Here is a 20,854-nt window from a genome sequence, read left to right on the forward strand (position 1 = left end):
GCAGTTGTCTGACAAGATTCAAGATTTCTATCACAAGGTCTATGGTACCAGTGCTACTGCTCCCATGCTCACCCATTGTAAGTGTGAGCTGATGCAGGCCATATGGGCATTCCTTATTGATGACAAATTCCTCCATGTGTATGAACATGGTATGATAATCAAGTTTCCTGATGGATTAGTATGCAGGGTCTTTCCACAGCTTTTGACATATGCAGCTGATTATCCCAAAAAGTACATGTACTCATCACCTACATGTGCCACTACCAATAACATGTTTACAGAATTCTACTTGCTTCTATGAAGTATTTGGGGAAATACCTGTGTCCCTGCTGTCTTGTTGGGAAGGAAAATATTTCAAAACTTGGGTCAAAGAGAGATCATCAGGTCTGCAGAAAAAAGGAGCGAGTGGATAATGAGCCCCAGCAGTTGTCTATTGAACATGCACACAAAGCTATATTTGAAGCTGGTTGTAGCATCATTGTGGCTGTTGTTGAGAACATTCTTGGTGTGCTGTCCCTAGTTCCTACAGGGGCATGTACAAATTTTACCTCATTTGTCATACTTGCTGACACACTGCTAGAATGCATTCTCTGAAAGTTTATCACAGTTCATGTTCAACTTCTACCACATGTTTGTGCCTGACTTCATGCATGAATTTGAGCTTGGAGCATGGAAAGTGACTTTAACCCACTTGATATGGATCCTATTCAAAGTGGGCAACAACAAAATTCAATGATGAACCACATCCTGGGCCACCTGCTAGGCAATATATCAGACAATGGTGAGGGCAAAGAATTTACAGTTGCTCAATGAAATCACCTGATCATCATCAAAAACCATCTCTACAAACACAAGTTACTACATGTGAATTATACAACATACGACCTTCACTGTATGCAGGATTCAGTCAACCCCCACACCCACCCTGACATTATGGTCCTTTTGCATGAGGATGAAGATAACCCCCACCCCTATTGGTATGCATGTATAATTGGTATCTTCCATGTTGAGATCCAGTATAATGGACCTGAGCTCAACGATTGTTCACTCAAATGCATTGACTTTCTGTGGGTGCAATGGTTTGCTTGTGATTGGCATTTCAAGTTGGGCTGGGCCTCTTGTCATCTGCCATGTGTCAGGTTCTATCCTGAAGACAATCTTGACAATGCATTTGGATTTGTTGACCTGAATGATGTTGTTCATGCCATACATATCATTCCAGCATTTCATTTTGGGCATACATCAAGTCTTTTGGGCACCTTGATTGCTCACCAAGAAATAGAAAAGGATGAAGATTGGGACCGGTACTACATCAACATGTAAGATTTCCATTTATTCTGATTTCTTGCAAGCTCTCTAACACCACAATCCTTGAAGGTTGTTGACTGAGACATGTTCATGCGGTTCCATGGTGGTGGTGTGGGGCACAAAATGACATGTGAGGTAACTTGCTGCCTCCTTGATGACTGGGACAAGCTGGACAATGCACTGGTAACTCTGGAATGGGAGCATGCATTCATGCATGGTAATGAAGACTCAGATTCTGATGGTGATGATGTAGATGAGCAAAAAATCATCATGGATGAAGAGGGTGAAGGTGATTCTGACATGAGCAGAAGCATGCATTTCTCATCTGATGAGGGATCCATTTGCAGTGATCTAGCTGACAAGATGGAAGAGTATGGATATGGCAATCTTGAACAAGTTGTCTAGGATGAGAGTGATGACATCACACAGACTGGTTTGGATGTCAACAATGGTGCTGGGGGGAACCCAGATGATACAGAATTTGACTATGGTGACCTTTAACACTTGCCTGTGTACTACATGAGTAAGGAATGTAAGCAATGGATAATCGTCTTGGAAAGCATTGGTAAGCATTGGTAAGGATATGTAAGCCAAAAGGCAAAGAATCAGTAAGCAAAGTCAAAAGATTGGTAAGTATTGGCAACAGGTGAGTCAAAGACAGTCAGAATGTCAAAGTATGAGCCAAGTAATGTAAGGAACTGGGAAAGCACACTGGAATTGCATTGGGGGGAGACTGTGCATTCACATCTTGAAGAGATCACTCCTAGGCCAAGGTGGGATGACAGAGAGGCAGTGCTGATCTGATGCCAATATAGTACATCCAAAAGTGGACAGGGTGAGTCAGATGTCAACAGGGGTCAAGCTTTGGGGGTCTGTGGGGTGACAAGAGCATAGGGGATCACAACTTTCCCCCCCAAACCATCCTCTCAGTGAAGTAAATAAAAACTTCATGAATGAGGCTCTGTTGGAAGAGAGGATGGAGGGGGAGTGTCTTCTGCTGTATCTTGCAACAAGGAGGCAAGATGTGCATCATACTCATCATGGATGTGATCAGGGAGAGTGGAGAACAGTAGATTATACTGTAGCTGTTGCAATCTTGGAAGAATGATGGATAAGACTGGTATGAAGACATTGCAGGGAGCAGGGAGGAAGGATCCATATGCTTCTTGGACTGGAGAGACTGAAACAACCACATAAGGCCTTTCCAAGCAAATGACAGACCTGAGGTGACCAAAGAATATCCTCCTAGAGGTCATACTGACAAAAAGAACATGCTGTCCAAGCTGGATGGGCTGAGAGGGGGCAGACAAGTGAAATGATTGATGTGGAGGCAGCCATATCAGAAGAATTAGCAAAATGAGTGTAGTCAGTCTTTGGTCAATCCAAGAATTTCACCTCTAGTGACCAAATACTAATGCCCCAAACTGTCCCTATTAATCATTACAGTGATCCTAGAAACCAATGAAATAGAACCACATGTCCTATTTCATTAATCCATGCTAATGTATTTGGGCATGACACCTGCTTTGAACACTCTAATTTTCTCAAGGTAAACATCCTGGTTCCCCAACACACCCAGTGAAGGGCATGCCAATTCACCAAGAGGAAAGGCCCAGCCAGACAGTATGATGCCTTTCAGCAGACTGCCTGCCCAGGCCCAAGGTTCAACTACAAGCTTTTTAACTGCAACAACTTTAATATATGCTATTGGAGCTGGAATTACTGCATCTGCTGGTACCAGACTTGCCCTCCAATCATTCCTTGTTAAGAGATTTAAATTGTACTCATTCCAATTATAAGACCCAAAAGAGCCCTATATTGTTATTTATTGTCACTACCTCCCTGAGTTGGGATTGGGTAATTTGCATGCCTGCTGCCTTCCTTGGATGTGGTAGCCATTGCTCAGGCTCCCTCTCTGGAATCAAACCCTTATTCCCTGTTACCCATTGAAACCATGGTAGGCCTCTATCCTACCATCAAAAGTTGATAGGGCAGATATTTGAATGATGCATCACCAGCATGAGGCCATGTGATTTGAGCAGTTATTATGAATCACCAAGAGAGTGGTGAACTGTGTTGGTTTTTTATCTAATAAATACACCCCTCCCAGAAGATCTCTGTAGTATGTTTTATTTATCAGTTGGTAGGTAGTGTGTTGTGTCAGGGCATTTAATTGTGCTCCTTCTATTTGGAATTCTGGTGGGATTATTATTTCTGGGTGCCACATTTCTTCTGTTGTTGGTTTTTCTGTCTTTAGTAGTTTTGTTAGTTTGTTGTGCATTTGTTTTGTTTCATCTTTTTTGTTATTCAGGTAGCAGAATGTGGTTTTGTTTCCTCATTGTCAGGCTAGGTAGGCTAGTTCTTTCCATAGCTTGGAGTGTGGAACATCTAGCCAGTCTGTATCCTCCCATGACTGTAGTTTTTTGGTTATGCAATTTCTGTTTTTTCTTTGTTGAGTTTGGCTGTTGATGCTAGGCAGAAGGTTTGCAGGATGTTGTCAAGGATGTTTAGATCATCCTCTTCCATGGTGTAGGTGAGGGTGTCATCTGCAAAGAGGGTTACTTTAACAGGTTCAGCTAGTTCAGGTATTTTGATTCCTTTTAGTTCTGAGCTTCTTATGACAATCACAAGTGGTTCAATGGCCAGGCCATATAGCAGGCATGAGACAGGATTGCCCTGTCATACTCCTCTGTTTATCTTGATTGATTGTGAGGTGGTTCCATTTAATGTTATTGTGGTTTCTACATTTTGGTAGAGTTCTTTTATTGTGTTTATGAAGGGTTGTGGGAAGTTTGTTTTTTGGAGTACCATCCACAGGTAGTTGTGGGCTATTTTGTCATATGCTTTTTCCTGATCTAGGGAGATCATGCATCCATTGATTGTTGTTTGTTTGCAGTGTGATATTATTAAGTTTGACAACATGATATGATCATATATACTATGGTTTGGCACAAATCCAGCTTGGTCCAGGTGGATCAGTGACTGTGCCACTTTTCCTAGTTTTGATGTGAGTGCTTTTGTCATGATTTTGTAGTCTGGTTTGACAGGGCTATTGGGAGGTAGTTTTCAATTTTCTTCTTGTCTTTCTTTTTGTAGAGGAGTGTCATGTTTCCTTTTGCAAAATTGGGGTCATGTATTCCATGTTTTTCCATGTCATTGTAGAGTGTGTTTAGGATTTCAGTTATTTGGATGTCTTGGTCTTTCTCTCAGGTTTTGTAGAATTCATATGACAGGCCATCCAGTCCTGGGGCTTTCCTGTTCTCACTGTTTTTGAGTGCTTTTTCTATGTCTAGCTTTGTCAGAGATTCTGCAATGTAGCTTTTTTGTTGGTCATTTAGGGTGTTTGTGATTTGGGCCATTTTATGGGTGTTGTTTTGTATTGTTCCTTCTTCATCCCCAAGGGAGTATATTACATTTTGGGTGTTGATTTCTTTGTTCAGGGTGTACCAATACTTTGAGTTGGGTTGCCAAGCCTCCATAAGCCAAAGCCTATGAGGGGCATGTGTAGGGGGTCATTTTGGTTATTACCAGGTGGTGGTCTGAGAGGTTGCAGTGTTCTGCTACTTCCCAGTGTTGGTAGTTGTCAGTTTGTTCTATGTTTATGTATATTCAGTCCAATCATGCTAGAGCTGTAGGTTTTTGTTTTTGTAGGTATACATCCAATCTTGTGGGTTTTGGGTTCTCCACCCATCTACAAGGTGTAGTGTTTCCTTTATTTTACTAAAAGTGTTTATTGTGGTTGCAACATCCACATGCACTGGCAGCCTGTCTATTGGGCATTCTACAAAGTTGAAATCACCAAGTATGATGGGGTTTTCCCAGTTGTCTATTTGGTTTATTTTGTCCTTTAGGGTTGATCAGAATAAATGTTTTTCTCCTAGTTCATCAGGTGAATAAACATTTATTAGGTGTAGTGTTTGTTCATCTGTTATTTTTATCTTTAGTGTTGCCACCCTTCTGGGCACAATTATGGTGTGTTTGAGTTTTTTGTTTTTAAGCAGGTCTTTGTTTAGGGCAAAGGCTGTCCCAGCCAAGTGGTTTTCTGCTCCAGACAGGTTGTTTAGGATCATTAGTTTGGGGGGATGTTTCCTAGTTCTGATTCTTCTCCTTGTTTGAGTTTGGTTTCTTGTAGTGCTGTGCACAGTATGTTGTGTTTCCTTATTGTTAAATGTTGTGATTCTTGTGCCTTATAGTTTTTTCCTTGGGTTTTGTTGATTGGTGTCATTATCATTTTGTGTTTGTTGTTCATTTGCTTAGTCATTCTTTCACTCCTGTGCAACTTGTCATTGACTTGCACCAGGAGCACATCCTAAAGATCATCACTCCAGAGTCCTTTCAGCTGAATACCTTCACTCCATTCAACATCCCCCTCTCAGTCAGCATCTGTTCATCTACTCCTGCATAACTCATCAACAACTTGCACTAGGAGCACCTGCTATCACAGTTCCCCCTACATTAGATTCTTCTGCCCTCCAGGTTCTGTGGAGGCAAACCACCACTCACTCATATTTTGTCTTTGGTGTTGGATTTGGTTGGTTTTCACTGCCTTTCCACACTTTGACTCACAATGGTCATATCTACATTCCTCTTTTACTTGTTTTCTTAAGTTCTTGCATGAGGTCTTACAGTCTTCTTTTTAGTTCAAACAAGGGGAAGCCCCTTCTCCCCACCAGAGTGGTTTACATCAGTACAATTGGGTTTGGACATCTTAGTCTGTGCATTCAGTGAATTAGGTTTTGGTTTATCAAGGTTTTGGTTTATTGTATTTTTAGTTAATTATAAGCCATGTTTCATAAGTAAGGTTGTTGTAGAGCCAGCCAGGGGGATGGGTGGTTGAGCCCATTCCCTAAGGGGCTGGTTGGTCTACTACATTTTATTTGGGTCTTGTATTGGTATTAGACCATCTCTTTTATTGCAAGAGTAGATGATGTCATTTATTTTGGCATCCCAGTTGCATAGCTACCAGTTTGCTAAGGAGTTTTCTCTCCCTTTTCTACCTAGGTGAGCACCATGACAGTTGTTTGGTTCAGTAAGGTGGTTGTGCAGCAAATGGTTTACAGTGAAGTTGTCTCTTTGGGGCCCCAACTACCCTCAGTCACAAGGCTTGTTTGGTTCAGGTGAGGTGGTCATACAGACCAGTTCATGTGGAAGTTGTCTCTCCTGTTCATTTCCTTGGGTAGTCATGCATGTTTATTATGGTAAGGTGCCCACATTGCAAGCTGTTTATGGGGAAGTACTGTGGCAGACAATGTGGAGGGGTGGGATATGGCTTTGTAGCCAGGGACTGGGGGAGCCAACAGGTCCCTGACTCCCTCCTGGCAGCATAGACCTTCGCTTATTGCAAAATATACAAAGTTTATGCCAAACATTGTATATTTTACACCTCAGTACTGGCACTCGCCACTTATTTCCAACTTATCCCTGCCATTCCTGTGCACTTTACACACTTTGTAGTCTGCTCTTTCTGTAGTTGTTTGTAGCCCTTCGGCCTCTACAATGTAGCATGTCCACCAACTAATAGACCTTCCAGATCTGGTAAGCTTACTAAGCCATCAGTGTTGGGCTCGTTGCTGCCCATCCACCCATGGCACTACGTGCATGTCCACATTTGTGCTCAACGTGTCATATTTCACCAGTGTAGGTGTGTGCCATTGATGTCCACACTCATGCTCAACCTGTTTCCTGCCAGCTCCTCCCCATTGCCCTGTGGCATGCACACTCTCTGACTGCACATATCCCCTCCCAACATTCTGGCTTGCTTTGGAGCACATACCCATCCTGCTGTTGAAGACAAAGATGTTTGCATTCATGTTCACTCCAAATGGTGATTGGTGGGTGAATTTTCACCCCCCATCCTTTGTTTTGTGCACTCACTGAGTTGTCGAAGACACAGATGCTTTGTACTTGCTTTGCCCACTGATCAGTAGACAAATTTTAGGCCCCCCACCCTCATTCTTTGTGCCTGCCCTGTCATTGAACATGAAGGCATTCGCATTTGCTCTGCCCACCAATCAGTAGGTGATTTTTGGCCCCTGACCTTTGTTTTGGGCACTCACCTGGTTGTTGAAGATGATGATGTCCACACTCGCTTTGCCTGCTGATCAGCAGATGGTTTTTGGGCCCCACCCTGTCATCAAAGATGAGGTGTGTTTGTGTTCCCTCCATGCACCGATTGGTAGGTGATTAGACATCCATGCTTGCTTTGCCTGCTGATTGGTGAATGATTTTTGAGCCCCCACCCTGTCCTCAAAGATGAAGATGTTCACATGTGTTCTGCCCACTGATTGTTGGGTGAATTTTTGCCCCTCCCCCCACCAAGGTCATCGAAGACAAAGATGTTTGCATCCACATTCATGTTCACTCCACCCATCAATTGGTAGGTGATTTTTGGCCCTCCACCTTTGATCTTTGCACTCACCATGTCCTCGAAGACACAGAGTTCACACTCACCCCACCCACCAATTCATAGATGATTTCTGGGCCCCTGCCCTTGTTTTGCATGCACACCTCGTTGTTGTTGGAGATGAGGATGGCTGGTCTTGCACACATGATTTACACCATGTGCCTGGATGTTGGCTGCACCGATGAATGTGTGCACAATGCCACTGCCTGTGCCTTTTCTGTTGTCATGCCTGCACTGGGTATCCCAGCATCGCTTCCCTTCCTCAAGCTGATTCACCATACTACATGAGAAGTCATGGTGGGCTTGTCACACAGGTGTCTGTATCGTTCAGCAGATTGCCATCCTGATTGGCTGTGCTGTCCTTCCAAAGTCATTGACTGCATCCTATACAAACTCAACAACCTTGTCCAGCCCTATGTTCATAAAATTCTAGTTGTCATCGAGCTGCTCTTGTAGATGAAGACTGCTATGCTCACTTTGACACCCACGAGATCATTTCCAAGCCTCGCACACACAATTTCCACCATGCATCCAGACATTGACCACGCCAATGAATGTGCGTGCAGTACCACTGGCCATGTATTTTCCATTGTCACACCTGCATGGGGCATCCCAGTGTTGCTTCCCTTCCTCAAGGCAGTTTGTCATATGACACAAGAAGTCATGGCAGGCCCATCACACAGGCATCTGTATTGTTCAGCAGACTGCCATCCTTCCAAAGGCATCAACCATGTCCTATACAAACTCAACAGCCTTGTCTGGCCCCACATTCATAAAATCCTAGTCGTCATCGAGCCACTCCTTATAGATGAGGACTACTATGCTTGTGTTGGAGGCCATGAGGTCATTTCCAACCTCACAAAAAGTGGCTGGCCTCTCACACACATGGTTTCCACCATCTGTCTGGACATTGACTGTGCTGATGAATATGTGTGCAATACCACAGCCCATGCCTTTTCTGTTGTCACACCTGCACTAGGCATCCCAATGTTGCTTCCCTTCCTCAAGGCCATTTGTCATAGCCAGAAGTTGCAGCAGGCTCATCATGCGGGTGTCCATATCGTTCAGCAGATTGCCATCATGATGGGCTGCACTGCCCTTCCTCACTTGTGCGGCCTTGTCAGCTGTGTTGCTCATGGTCTCATGGATGAACAGCAGAAAGTGCAGACAGTGACTGCGCTTGCTACTGCTGCCCTAGCTGAAGTGGCTGCACCCTATGGAATCAAGTCTTCCAATGAGGTTCTATGGCCACTGTGGCTCAGTATTCACCAGCATCGCAGAAAGGGACTTGCTGCCTTCTTGAAGGCAATTGGTTTCATCATTCCTCTCATGGACCCAGAATATGCTTTGTACTACATGAAGGAGGTCATGGTCATCTTGATCCACAAATTCCAGATGTCAGATGAAGAGATGAAGAAGATTGTCTTGAAGGTCATTAAGCAATGTGCTGCCACCAATGGTGTAACTGCTCAATACATTAAGCAGGACATTCTTCCAGACTTCTTCAAGTTGTTCTGGGTCTGTCGCATGGCGCTGGACAGGCGAAACCATTGTCAAATGGATGCAAAGAGCTGGGGTCTCTGAGATCACAGGGAGGATCATGAATGAGTTGAAAGACAAAGCAGAGCCATACTGTAAAATGGTCATGGAGACTATCACAAAAGTCGTCGCCACTCTCGGTGACTCTGATATTGACAAACGTTTGGAGGTCTGTCTGGTCGATGGCATCACATGCTCCTTCCAGGAGCAGACTATGGAAGGCCAAGTCATGCTGGACAGGTTCAGCACCATTGTTGACACTCTAGGTATCTGTGTCAAACTGTACCTTACACAGATTGTCTCTACTATCCTCTGGCAGCATTGAACAACAAAAGTGCCAAAGTTTGTCAACAGACCGCTGATCTCACCATGCAACCCACTATCATCATCATCAAGCAATGTGATGAGGACCAGCTTTTGAGCAAGCTTGGACTTGTCTTGTTTGAATCAACTTGGAGAGGAGTACCCTGGCATGCTCAGTAGTATCATTGCCACTGAGGGTGCTATCACAAATGCAGTCGGTATGACACAAATGAACCTCCCCTCCCCCCCCCCCCTGGTGAAAGATCTTTGCAAGTATTTATTACCTCTTGATTACTCAACATCTGACCCAACATATAGTTCCTCGAATGACCCCCATTCTTCATAGCCATCACAAGAAGGCCCAAGAGGCATCTATGAACTTGATTGGTCGTATCATGGATTGTGGTGCTGAGTTCATTCCAGCCCAAGAATGGATGGGTATCTGCTTCAAGTCATTGGATCTCTTGAAAGCCCACAAGAAAGCTGTTTGTCATGCTGCTGTGGACTTGTTCAGATACATTGCAAAGAGCTTGGGTCCTCAAGATGTGCTGCTCTTGCTTCCAGTTCTCCTGTGTGCAGTACAGTTGCAATTGCCATCTGGGCATGAGCCCTCAACAAATACAGGATGGCCAAGTCAAACATCCGTGCTGGACATCTCAACACACTGATTGCCCCTTGTAGGTGCATGGAAATGGAAATGGCAATGCCCTGTCAGTGCTGAATGACCCATGCATATATGTATTTAATATCTCCATGTGAGCCCCTTCTGCTTCACCCCAAGCTCGAGGGCCTCTGCCCCATGATCAGCTGAATTATGAATTACAAGATGGAGACACCATAGTGGCAGCACTGGTTGTACATATGTTTGCTATCCATTTCATCCATGTAATGTGTGTAGTGTGCTATGCATCCCCATAGTTGTGTGGGCCTGTGGTGTGGCTGCAACTAGTTACCTGACTTGAACCCTTCAGGCATGGCCTCCACTCCAGCCTTCAGTGCTCAGTGCCCAGCTGCAACACAGCTCCTTCTAAACCCTTGGCTTATCCCAGAAAATATATCTGACCTGATGGGTCAAAATCAAGAGTCAAAGAAGGCTCTGGTGGTGTTGCAGTCACCACAGAAGAAGTCGAGTTGGAAGAGGCAGACCCCTGCAGTCAACACTGGCACTGCTGCAGCTGTGTCTCTGAAGGACATCAACCAGCTGAAAGAGCAGGGGAAGCAGATGCACCTCAAGGCAGAAAGAACAAGAACTGCCTATGCTGCACATGTCTGCCGAGGTCAAGAGTGGCTCAGCAGCTTTGCTGCCTCCAGAATGGAGAGCCAGCCTGAGGATGCCAGCCCAGCCCTGACTCCCATGGTGCCTGACAACCCGTACAGCAACCCAGAGTTCAGAACAACCTTCGAGAGCACACCAAACAGCTGCTCTGACAAGGCATTGGCCTTGTACATGACATGGAAGGGATTCCATGAGAATTTAGGCAAGAGCACTGTGGAGAGCATCAGGGCAGCATTCAAAGACGTTTGGGCAAATGTGTAAGCAGACCTTTGTCCCAGTGTTCAGACAGCTAGTGGGTGTGCAGACCACTGACTGGGCATTGGTGGATACCGTGCCATTGCCATCTGACAGGGATGGAAATACCTTTCGAGGCAAGTGGGGGTTCAATGAGGCAAGGCAGCGCTGGGAGGGGAACCTGGCAGAATCAGCTGATGTTCAAGACATCCTGACTTCGATCAAGCACAAGGCGAGTGTGGAAGCAGGCAATCGCAAGCACTCACTGCCCATCATGTGGGATCACTTGGATTGGATGTTGCAGTGGGCACACACAGTGTGCCCTGACCTTGATTTTGCCTTGAGTGTCCTTCAAATGACTTTCAGCATGCCTGGCAGTGGGCCCACACAACAGCCACTGTCAGAACTTCTTGGTCTCAAGGTGCAGACACTGGTGACACACCACCTCGAGCAACTCGCATTTGCATCCACAGCATGGACATTATGGACAAGGTCAGTGAGGTGGCTCCATTGTGGAGCATATTGTGTGACCCCCATCTGAGAGATACACACAGTCACACAGGTGCTATGAGCTGATCCGACTCAAGCAGAGGCACATCACAATCGACTGCACGATGGTGGACCACACACTGGAAAAGTACCTTGGAAATGAGCCACTGATGCTGTCCGACAGGTCCATCTACTTCGAGGTCTACCTAGCAAACCAAAAGGGGTGGCAGCGCAAGGTTGACAGGGGGATGACCAAGGCTGATCTGCGCAGTGAGTCCACCATTAGCCTGATTGCCTTGTTGGTAATGCACACAATGAGGCTGTGAGCAAGCTGACATCAAACCAAGCATGCATTTCCCTGCAGGCAACCAGTATAAAATCTTCCCCCAGCCTGAGCTCCTGGGAGCTGACTGCTTCCTGTGGCTGCCACTCTGGGTACACTGGCTTGAACATGTCCACTACCAACAACCACTTGACCCTGATGACAACATCTTCCCTGCAATGGGGGCTAATGGTGTTGTACAGCCCCGTGAGCCAATCTCACACGATGCTGTGCAACAGTGGATCAACGAAGCAATGACTGGCACAGGAATTCAAGGCTCCTTCTCGACCCATTGCTTTCAATGGGGTGGAGCACAGTACAGGTTTATGCTGGCCCCTGTTGGTGAGCACTGGTCCCTCAAAAAGGTCCACTGGTGGGGGGGCTGGGCTGAGGGGGAGCATGTAAGTGCTGAGTTCGAGTGTCCCATTGTTCATAGCATTGACCTGGATGCTTCACACCTGGTACTGTACTACTGACCTGCTCTGACATGGCCTCCAGCATAACACCCTCATCCGATACCTCCTAGACGAGCATTACTGTTATGAGACAGACTACAGTGATGTGCTTGCTCTGATTGCACAGGATGTGCGGGATTCTCTGGTAGGCAAATCTGCCCTCATGCAACCTGTCACTGCAGAGGAGGTTCGCACAGCCCACAGTGTCCATCACCTCCAACGTTCATGGCCTGTGGACCAGGATGGGGCAGGTCAGCAAGTCCATTCACTGAGCTTGCCACTGTCATTCACCAAGGTATGGCTGGTGCTCTGTGGCAGCCTTGTGCTGGATCTACAACTCATGGTAGCTATGCTAGTGTACCCCATTCTGTCGCACCACCCTCAGCAGTCACAGCTGCTGCATGGGCATCCCAGCTCGAATCACACCCACACCTGTCCCCCAGCTGGCACAGGCCTCTGCCCTGGTCCTGCCAGTGGGCCCAATGGCCTCGAGTCCCTGCAGATTGCATTGTCACTGCTGGTGCTGGCCTGAGCCAGACAGCAAGCTGCCATGACTACCCTGTCATCCCCCTTGCCAAGCAGCCACCACTCTCTGGGCTCAGGATTCCAAACATACCCATCAAGCTGCTGGATGGCTCACAACATCCCAGAAGGGACTCCTGGTGGGACATCATCGCCCATTGGCTTGTCAGCGATCCCCCACATGGCCTGAGTGTCCCATTGAAGGACTGGCCTGCAGACTGGTACCAGGGCTGCAACTGCACCTTCGCCTCCAAGTACGGCCAGCAGGGCCATGATCGCACTGGAGTTTATTGACATGTGAGTGCCCCTGTCTGGCCCTCTCCTTGAGTAGCCTGCCTGCTCACCCAATGCTTTCCATGCACTCGATGCGAACGTTCGACGTCCACTGCCATATGACAGCTTCAAGTGTGATGAGGCTTGCTTCCTCGCAGCCTACCCCGAGGCAGAAGAAGGGCACACGCACCTCCTCCATGCCATCAACAAGGCACGATGTGAGCACCAGCAGCTGGAGTCACAGGCCTGAAGCACTGCTGGGCCACCTGCAGCATCTACCACTCCCACTCGCCATTCCATTCCATCAATGTTCGACCCCGACCCATCACGTTCGAGCTTCAGAAATGCAGCATAGCCTACCCCCACCTCCTCTAATCACAGTCCACAGCTCGCTCGCAGTTGCGCTCCCAACCTTCGCTGCTTCCAGCTGTTGGCCCCTACTTGCTCTCCCACCGTCGTTTCCTTTGTTCATCTTGTTTCTCGTTCTCGTTCTCGTTCTCGTTCTCGTTCTCGTTCTCATTCTCGTTCTCCATTCATTTCTATCCTTCTTCTTTCCTGTTCTTTGCTTTGCCGCCCTCGCTTTCTCGCCCATCCTTTCACGCCTCTTTTCTCATCTAACTTGTCTCGCAATTGGTGTGCCCGTTAGCACGCTCACACTCGCGCTTCCTGTCACATCCCGTCCCTCGTTTATGCACTTACTAGCTGCTACCGCTACCCTTTACGTTCATGGCCCGTGCGCGCGCCCATTAATTGACACAGTTGCACGTCCCACACCGCCGCTCCGTCCCTTTCCCATTTCGGGCCAAGGAGGCGGGGGGTCAGGGTTAAGGTTAAGGTCGCGTGACCCTGCCTCGTTCGGGAGCCGTCGGCACGCGTCGGGTTAGGGTTAAGGTCACGTGACCCGGCGTGACCCCACCTGCCGCATGGGGCTGGCACCGCCACTGCACCGCTTGTATATTTTCCGGGATAAGTAGGTTTATTCCAGAAAATTGGCAGGTGGTGGTGCGTGGGACCTGCAAATTTTGGATCGGCCTCCCAGCCACAGCGGCTCGCCCTCGGTGGCGGGGATGGCCGTTCGGAGTGTCTGACGCCTCGTGACAGCACCGGCATCGTCGATCGTGGCGTGGGAGGTGCGCTAGGGTGTGCTAGGGAGCGCTCGGGACACGGAAGCAACACGTGGTGGGGGACTTACGTGTCAGGCACGTTATCATCAGGGTCCGCGCACGGAGAGTGGGACGTCCCCGCATGACGCTGATCGCTTAAGAGACTGGACAGCTGGACCTCCCGTCCATCGTGTATGATAACTGTGTGATTCGGATTCGGAGGGGGTGCAGATGCGGGACCTCCATCGTTAAATTTATATCAATAATCGATCACTTCTGCAATCAGCAGCTAGTATTTGGCCTTCGGGCATTCTCATGAGTTCGGTGCAGGGGAAGCTTTGTGTGCTACTGTGCCGTGCTGACAGCTGTCATTACTCATTAATGGACTTGGCGACATGTCTCGATAGTTTTCGGCTAAACTTGTTCTTGGCTAGTATACTGAGCTCAGAGCTGTCTAATACATTGTATAGTACAGTGTATTCGTGTTCGTCAAGTTGGTTCAAATCGGACTGCTGGCTCCACCGTGTTCGTCGTACAATACATATGTCACCTTCGGGTGCTGAAGCTGAAGAGACTTGAAGCGCTGAGTGCTGCATACTGAGTGTCTGTGTATTAGTCGTGCGTGCAACACCCCTTGCCCTGCTACCGTAATACCGTAATGGCTACGCGTCGCAGCGCCTGGCACACAGGACCTTGACAGCGACCTCAAGGGTCTTTCCCAATCGGTGCGTTTGCATTTTCTACCGGCTCATCTGCCAATCTGGCCAGCCCAGTTGCGAATGTGCGTGCCAATTTCCCCTTGTAAAGTGACTTTACACCACTTTATAATTACTTCCAGTACTTTACTGCTCGAACCGGCTTGTCACCTCGAGGCATCAACACCACACTGACATAAGCGGTAAGGGCAGGTTTGGGTTACCGCATCTCCCCACTCTGTGTAGGCTGGCAGGAGCCTTCCCTTCCCTCCAAAGCCCGTTCAAGTCATCCCCTGACATCTCCCACTCTTTGTTGCCGCATCAGTGGCCGTTTGTGGTGAGTACCTGCCAGCAAGCGTTTCAGCGTTTTACATCCAACAGTTCACAGCGCTATTGAGCTCGATTCCCTGGCCAAGCACGCTCACTTGCTGGAGCGCACCCCCAAGATCTGACTTGATCCATCCCTCGGTGAGCTCTTTCATCAGCCGCCAGCGCCTCCACTGACGGTTTCAAAACACAGATTGCCCGTATCGAGTACATCCATTCTCGCACCATGGTCCTGGCACTCTGGCCGGTGGCCAATCTCATATTTGTCAGCTGGGCGTCGGCCTACGCCTACGTCAACTGGCTTTGTCTCGTTCTCCCCCTGTCGACAATCCTCCTAACTAGTCCTCGGAGTCCGCCACACATGAGGGTCTCTGAATTATGGCCTGTGAGTATTTCCTCTCTTCTGCCGTTTTGTTAGCGTGTTATACTGACCATACATAGCTCCTTGCACCTGCAGCACGGCCTTACACGCTCGGCCAGCTGGCTGCTGAAACGTTTGACCCATCCGGCGATGATGGAGGTGTTCGATTGCTTACTGTAGGATTCAATGCTAGGTCAGCACTATCGTCCATGGTCTATTTCGTCCGTCGCAGATGATACATCACCCAGTGCATGGATGCATTCACTAATCAACGTGTTTTCATGGCGTCAAGCTGGTACAGGACAATCGCACGAAATGGATATTATCTTTTGTCGTCTTTCCGCTATCTCTCGCATGTTGCTTCACCCTTACTTCGTCTTTGATGGGCCAGACTGTCCCCAACTCAAGAGGGGAAAAGACGTCGTAGGTTCGACCTTCCCGCGCCTCCTCGTGCAGCGCTTTCAAGAATTACTGATGGCATTCGGCTTCAACTGGCACATGGTAAGTTGCTCGCTATGTATGCTATGTCATATCTCAACAGGTGCTAACATGACTCATCAGGCCCCAGGAGAGGCAGACGCGGAGCTCGCAAATCTTCAATCCTATGGACTAATCGAGGCTGTGGTGACACCGTACAACGACGCACTACTATTTGGTGCGACCTGCATTATATGCAGGTGAGTTGTTCATTCAAATATTGGTGCAACCAACCAACTCTAGAGATAGCGGCACCCCTTACTCTACCAGGTATGAAGACGTTCTAGTTTACTCCTCCAAAGACATAGAAAACGTCGTCGGTCTCGAATTGGGGGACCTCTATCTGATTTTGTTGATGAGCAGTGTGGACGCTGAGGTACGTGCCATCCCTAGCACCAAGGTGCCATCCAGTCTCATTTGATTCGTAGACAGGTAATCAGTGGTGCAGCATGGACGTTGCCCATCGGCTGGCAAAATACGGCTTTGGAAGGAGTCTCTTGCGAGCCGCCGCCGCACTCCAGTTTGCCGAGTTCATGAGCTTCGTTTCCAAGTGGCGTGACAGCGTCTGTGAGGTGCTAAGAACGGATCCTCGACAGTTCCTTGGATGTAGACACTACGAACTTGCCCGCATCATCGTGGAGGAGCGCATTGAGTTCCCTGACCCCGCTGTCCTGGCAATGTATCTTTTACCTCTTACCTCGTGGTCGGACAACGGCCGCCCTCCTATTACCGTTGTGACGTCTCGCCAGCCTGATCTCATGTCCCTGGCGGAATTTTGTTCGCAGTACCTTGACTGGCCACCGGACGTCATTCAGTCCAGATTGGCGGACGCTCGTGCTGGTGCCGCTGTACGTGCACTTCTACAGGTAAGTTCTGCGATTATAAACACATCCACCCCGCATCATCATCCACCATACCCAGCTGCCAGGCAATGTCGACGGCGAGAGACTGCGACGTGATCTTCGAGTCACAGGCTACTTCGACGAGTCGCTGTCCTCACCCACATACAAGCTCTCTGTTCCAATCCAACTCCTTGCAACATCGGGCGAGAAGAGCGATGGTGATCCTTTCTATGACATGGAGATTGCGGTGGTCGTGTTGGAATACTTGAGGCCTGACTTAGCGCTGGGCTCTGTCTGTCCATCTTCCCCATCGCCTTGTGTGGAGTTTGCAGATGAGAATGCAGACGTTAAGGGATACATCGTGTCTCGAAGCTGGAATTGATGATCCCATGAACGAGGGCTAGTCAGGCTTACTACACACTTTTTGTAGCATCGTATCAGCTCGTGAGTGGCACGCTACGTGCACTTTTCAATCCATCCCTTACAACGCACGGGTAGAGACGGCTTCAACTTTGCTCGTGACTATAGTCTGGTTGTTATGGTTAACATGTGATATACGCAAGAGAGCTCGGAGGAAGACAACATCCTATGGATAACTGTTCAATTTTTCAGGCAGCAGAGTGTAAAAGGCAAGCGTAGACTGTGAGACCATTCGGCTTCCTCCATCGATATTAAGCCTCATGATATCTGTCCCGACTTAGCCAGTATCCTGTATTGTCGAAGACTGAAGATGTTCGCGTTCGCGCCACCTGCCATTTGATTAACAGCTTTCGGCTCTCCGCATTGGCCAAAACCAGTGTCCGCATCAGTCTTAGCTCCCAATGGAGCATGTATGCACCCTATCATCGAAGATGTCCGCATTCGCATTTGCTTCGCGTTCACTGTTTGCAACACAGTAAACAACTTTCGACTTTCCGCATCAGCCAAAACTATATCCACGTCATCTTAGCTGGGGTACTCCCCGATGGAACATGGTCCACCCTATCAGTCGAAGACGACTGTCACCCGCGTTTAGTAAGTAAATTCCAGCTCTCCTTGCTAGCCCAAAACCGTGTCCTGCATCATCTTAGCCAGGGTACTCCTTGATGGAGCACCTACATACCTTATCTGTCAATGACGAAGTTTCATTTTGCGTTTGCGTCACCCGCCATTTGATCAGCAATTTTCAGCTCTCTATGCCAACCAAAAATCGCGTTCACATCATCTTAGCCAGGGTATCCCTTGATGGAGCACATACATACCCTATTGTCAAAGACGACGATGTTTGCATTTGCGTCACCCGCCATTTGGTGAATAATTTTCAGCTTTCCACATCAGCCAAAACCATGTTTACATTGTCTTAGCTGGGGCACCTCTTAATGGAGCATGTACATTTTTCCAATATTAGAATTGTTTCAGTCCGCCCCAATGACACCCATGGTATTCACCTATGTCACTTTCCCTCTCACCGATGTCACTATGGTACAGTCCACAGTCACCCTCCTTTGGTCCCACATCTCTGCGGTATTTACCAACTAGTCCACCCTTTTAGCCCCTTGTCTGCTAACTATGATGCAGCAAAGTGGCTGCATCACCGACAAATGTCACCCACCCTCAATTGAATTCACCAACCAGCCTGTGGTATTTATTCATCCATGTCGCCACCTTCCTTCTCATTGACGTCTCGAATGGTATGTCCGCAATTGCCTTCCTCCGTCCCACACCTCCGCAGTATTCACCAACTAGTCTATCCATTGAGCCCCACATCCCCTAACTACAACAGCAGCAGAGTGACTACATCACTGACATACTCCCCAACGTCACCCACAACCAGTCTGCAGTATTCACCTATGTCACCTTCCCTCTCACCGATGTCACTGCGGTACAGTCCGCAACTGCTTTCCTTCAGTCCGATATCTACGCAATACTCACTAACTAGTCCGTCCTTTAGTCCTGCCTCTCCTAGATGTAAGTCACATTTGTCCATCAGCAAACCAGTCACTAACTTCACAAGATCCACCCAGCACAACTTTTCATTCGCTTTGCCAACCATCCCTTTCTCATGCTATCCTCACTGCAGCTTGTAAGTAATTTATCTCGCTTGCATAGTTACATTACTCATGGCTCTGCAACCCCTGCACAAATGTCACTCCTGTCTTCAAAATACTCGCCCACATCACCAGTGTCACCCCCTCCACTCAACCAAATATTCTCCACAGCTCCTGCCTATTGCAAGTGTAGCCTCTGTCCCCCCCTGTGTACAACTCAACATCTCCATGATGGCCACCTTCTAGCCCTACCCATGTGATACAATGTATCATCAAAAATGAAGATATTCGCGGTTTGCATCACCCGCCATTTGGTAAACAAATGTTGGCTCTGGAATGGGTCGTCAACACTGTCGACGGATGAGGTGCCATGGTTGACTTTAAGGGCGAAACCTAATTAAACTTGCATGTATTTTCACTAGTATCACAAATCCTCGTTCATTACACTCGGCGGTATGCATGTACCTCGATCAGATTTATTTATTGTACCCTTCTAGCGAGATTTGTGGCAAGTGGGTCATGGGGTGGCAAAACTGATTTCATGGATGACTACACCAATACTCAAGATAAGTCTGATAAAAAAAAGGGCATTGATGTGCTACATTTTCTATCAGTAATCTAGCTAGCCATGACCTCCCTAGATCGCTTTGCTTTTCACAAGTTCTGTTATTGTCCATCGTCAGAGGTAATCTGTGAGGAACTTGCAATGCGATCGACTTACACTCAAGCTCCACCATGGCATTGGCCAATATCTCCTCCTGCATCTTCTCGTCCCTGAGATCGGATGTAATCCTTGCAATGATAGTTTTTGCAAGCTCAACCTGCTTGCTCTCCTTCAGCTGTTGCTTGTAGCGCACCCAGCTGTCTGGGACAGTCTTGAGCTCGGATGCCAGTGCAACCTTTTGATGCTGGATAAACACTTCTGCCTCCAACCAGGCAGTTTCCTATATACATCATATCACGTTAGATCTAAAATACTAAAAGACCACACCCTGACCTTCGAAACGGGAAAGAGCCCCTGCGTCAGCGACATGACGTCCTTTATCTGTTTGACAGAGCGGATGTGGTCTTTTACAGCCTTGAGTATGCTCGGCACACCACTTTTCCAAAGCAGTCTTGACACGTTTGATAGTGACACGACGTCCCTCATCTGTTTAACAGAGTTGATGCAGTCTTTTACAGCCCGAGTATGTTTGGCACGCGAGTTTTCCAAGGCAGTCTTGACACGCTCGATAGCGACACAACATCCCCTGTTTAACAGAGTTGATGCGGTCTTTTACAGCCTGAGTATGTTTGGCACGTGAGTTTTCCAAGGTGGTCTTGACACGTTCGATGTGGCCATTGACCTAGTCACAGTCAGGCCCACTGATAAGCTAGGCACATGATTATGAGTGTATGTAACAGTGTATTAACAGAACCACATACCTTAGCAATGTAAGCAGGGAGGACAAATGTCCCTGCTGTGACCACAGTTTCCTCATTCACAACATAGACTTCTTGAGAGATGGCTGTAGCAGGAACACCAGTACCGAGGATTGCAGTGCCAGCCTCGATGATGAGGTTTGGCAAGGACGGGAGGGGATTTACGATTTATGAAGCATGCTCAGAAGGAGGGGGATTTGATGTGCTGTAGCAAGTAGGCCAGTACCGAGGATTGCAGTGCCAGTCTTGGTGATGAGGTTTGGCGAGGATGGGAGGGGATTTGATGCGCCATAGCAGGAAGGCCAGTACCAAGGAGATTTTGGGAGGACAAGAAGGAATTTATGGTTTCTGAAGCACACTCAGAAGGAAGGGAATTTGATGTGCTCGTGACACTGCTGGAGGTGAGATCATCAGCTAACATGGCTTGGTTCGACAGTTGGACTGAGGAAACGTACACATTGATCACATGGGTGACA

At 47.8% G+C, this 20,854-nt stretch overlaps 7 protein-coding genes across 7 annotated transcripts; 4 read left to right on the forward strand and 3 right to left on the reverse strand.

Moving 5' to 3' along the window:
- Positions 1–4,931: 4,931 nt before the first annotated feature.
- Positions 4,932–5,159, reverse strand: F5J12DRAFT_724182 (uncharacterized protein; the record flags this gene model as incomplete). The annotated part of the gene is made up of 1 exon (XM_051741512.1): positions 4,932–5,159. A coding segment is annotated over one exon (228 nt), but the record flags the coding sequence as incomplete, so codon positions are not given.
- A 1,701-nt stretch (positions 5,160–6,860) lies between these two features.
- F5J12DRAFT_784431 (uncharacterized protein) lies at positions 6,861–7,857 on the reverse strand (the record flags this gene model as incomplete). The annotated part of the gene is made up of 4 exons (XM_051743015.1): positions 6,861–7,089; positions 7,183–7,308; positions 7,365–7,435; positions 7,759–7,857. The coding sequence occupies 4 exons, from the start codon at positions 7,855–7,857 to the stop codon at positions 6,861–6,863; spliced, it is 525 nt and encodes a 174-aa protein (XP_051597772.1).
- A 379-nt stretch (positions 7,858–8,236) lies between these two features.
- Positions 8,237–9,295, forward strand: F5J12DRAFT_951281 (armadillo-type protein; the record flags this gene model as incomplete). The annotated part of the gene is made up of 1 exon (XM_051749804.1): positions 8,237–9,295. The coding sequence occupies one exon, from the start codon at positions 8,237–8,239 to the stop codon at positions 9,293–9,295; it is 1,059 nt and encodes a 352-aa protein (XP_051597773.1).
- A 1,474-nt stretch (positions 9,296–10,769) lies between these two features.
- F5J12DRAFT_702197 (uncharacterized protein) lies at positions 10,770–12,516 on the forward strand (the record flags this gene model as incomplete). Its single annotated transcript, XM_051740519.1, has 6 exons — positions 10,770–11,086; positions 11,181–11,407; positions 11,468–11,559; positions 11,651–11,822; positions 11,917–12,275; positions 12,373–12,516. Coding segments are annotated over 6 exons (1,311 nt in total), but the record flags the coding sequence as incomplete, so codon positions are not given.
- A 2,473-nt stretch (positions 12,517–14,989) lies between these two features.
- Positions 14,990–16,037, forward strand: F5J12DRAFT_846259 (uncharacterized protein; the record flags this gene model as incomplete). Its single annotated transcript, XM_051746336.1, has 5 exons — positions 14,990–15,008; positions 15,066–15,259; positions 15,311–15,390; positions 15,443–15,634; positions 15,691–16,037. Coding segments are annotated over exons 4-5 (243 nt in total), but the record flags the coding sequence as incomplete, so codon positions are not given.
- On the forward strand, positions 15,797–17,046 carry F5J12DRAFT_724172 (PIN domain-like protein; the record flags this gene model as incomplete). Its single annotated transcript, XM_051741510.1, has 4 exons — positions 15,797–16,111; positions 16,172–16,287; positions 16,337–16,463; positions 16,516–17,046. The coding sequence occupies 4 exons, from the start codon at positions 15,797–15,799 to the stop codon at positions 17,044–17,046; spliced, it is 1,089 nt and encodes a 362-aa protein (XP_051597776.1).
- Positions 17,047–19,495: 2,449 nt separating this feature from the next.
- F5J12DRAFT_724222 (uncharacterized protein) lies at positions 19,496–20,546 on the reverse strand (the record flags this gene model as incomplete). The annotated part of the gene is made up of 4 exons (XM_051741521.1): positions 19,496–19,900; positions 19,954–20,034; positions 20,237–20,302; positions 20,370–20,546. Coding segments are annotated over 4 exons (729 nt in total), but the record flags the coding sequence as incomplete, so codon positions are not given.
- Positions 20,547–20,854: the final 308 nt, after the last annotated feature.

Source organism: Pisolithus orientalis (genome assembly GCF_024613125.1).
Source record: "Pisolithus orientalis strain OTSU chromosome Unknown F5J12scaffold_26, whole genome shotgun sequence".
In the NCBI taxonomy this organism is placed as follows: Eukaryota; Fungi; Basidiomycota; class Agaricomycetes; order Boletales; family Pisolithaceae; genus Pisolithus; species Pisolithus orientalis.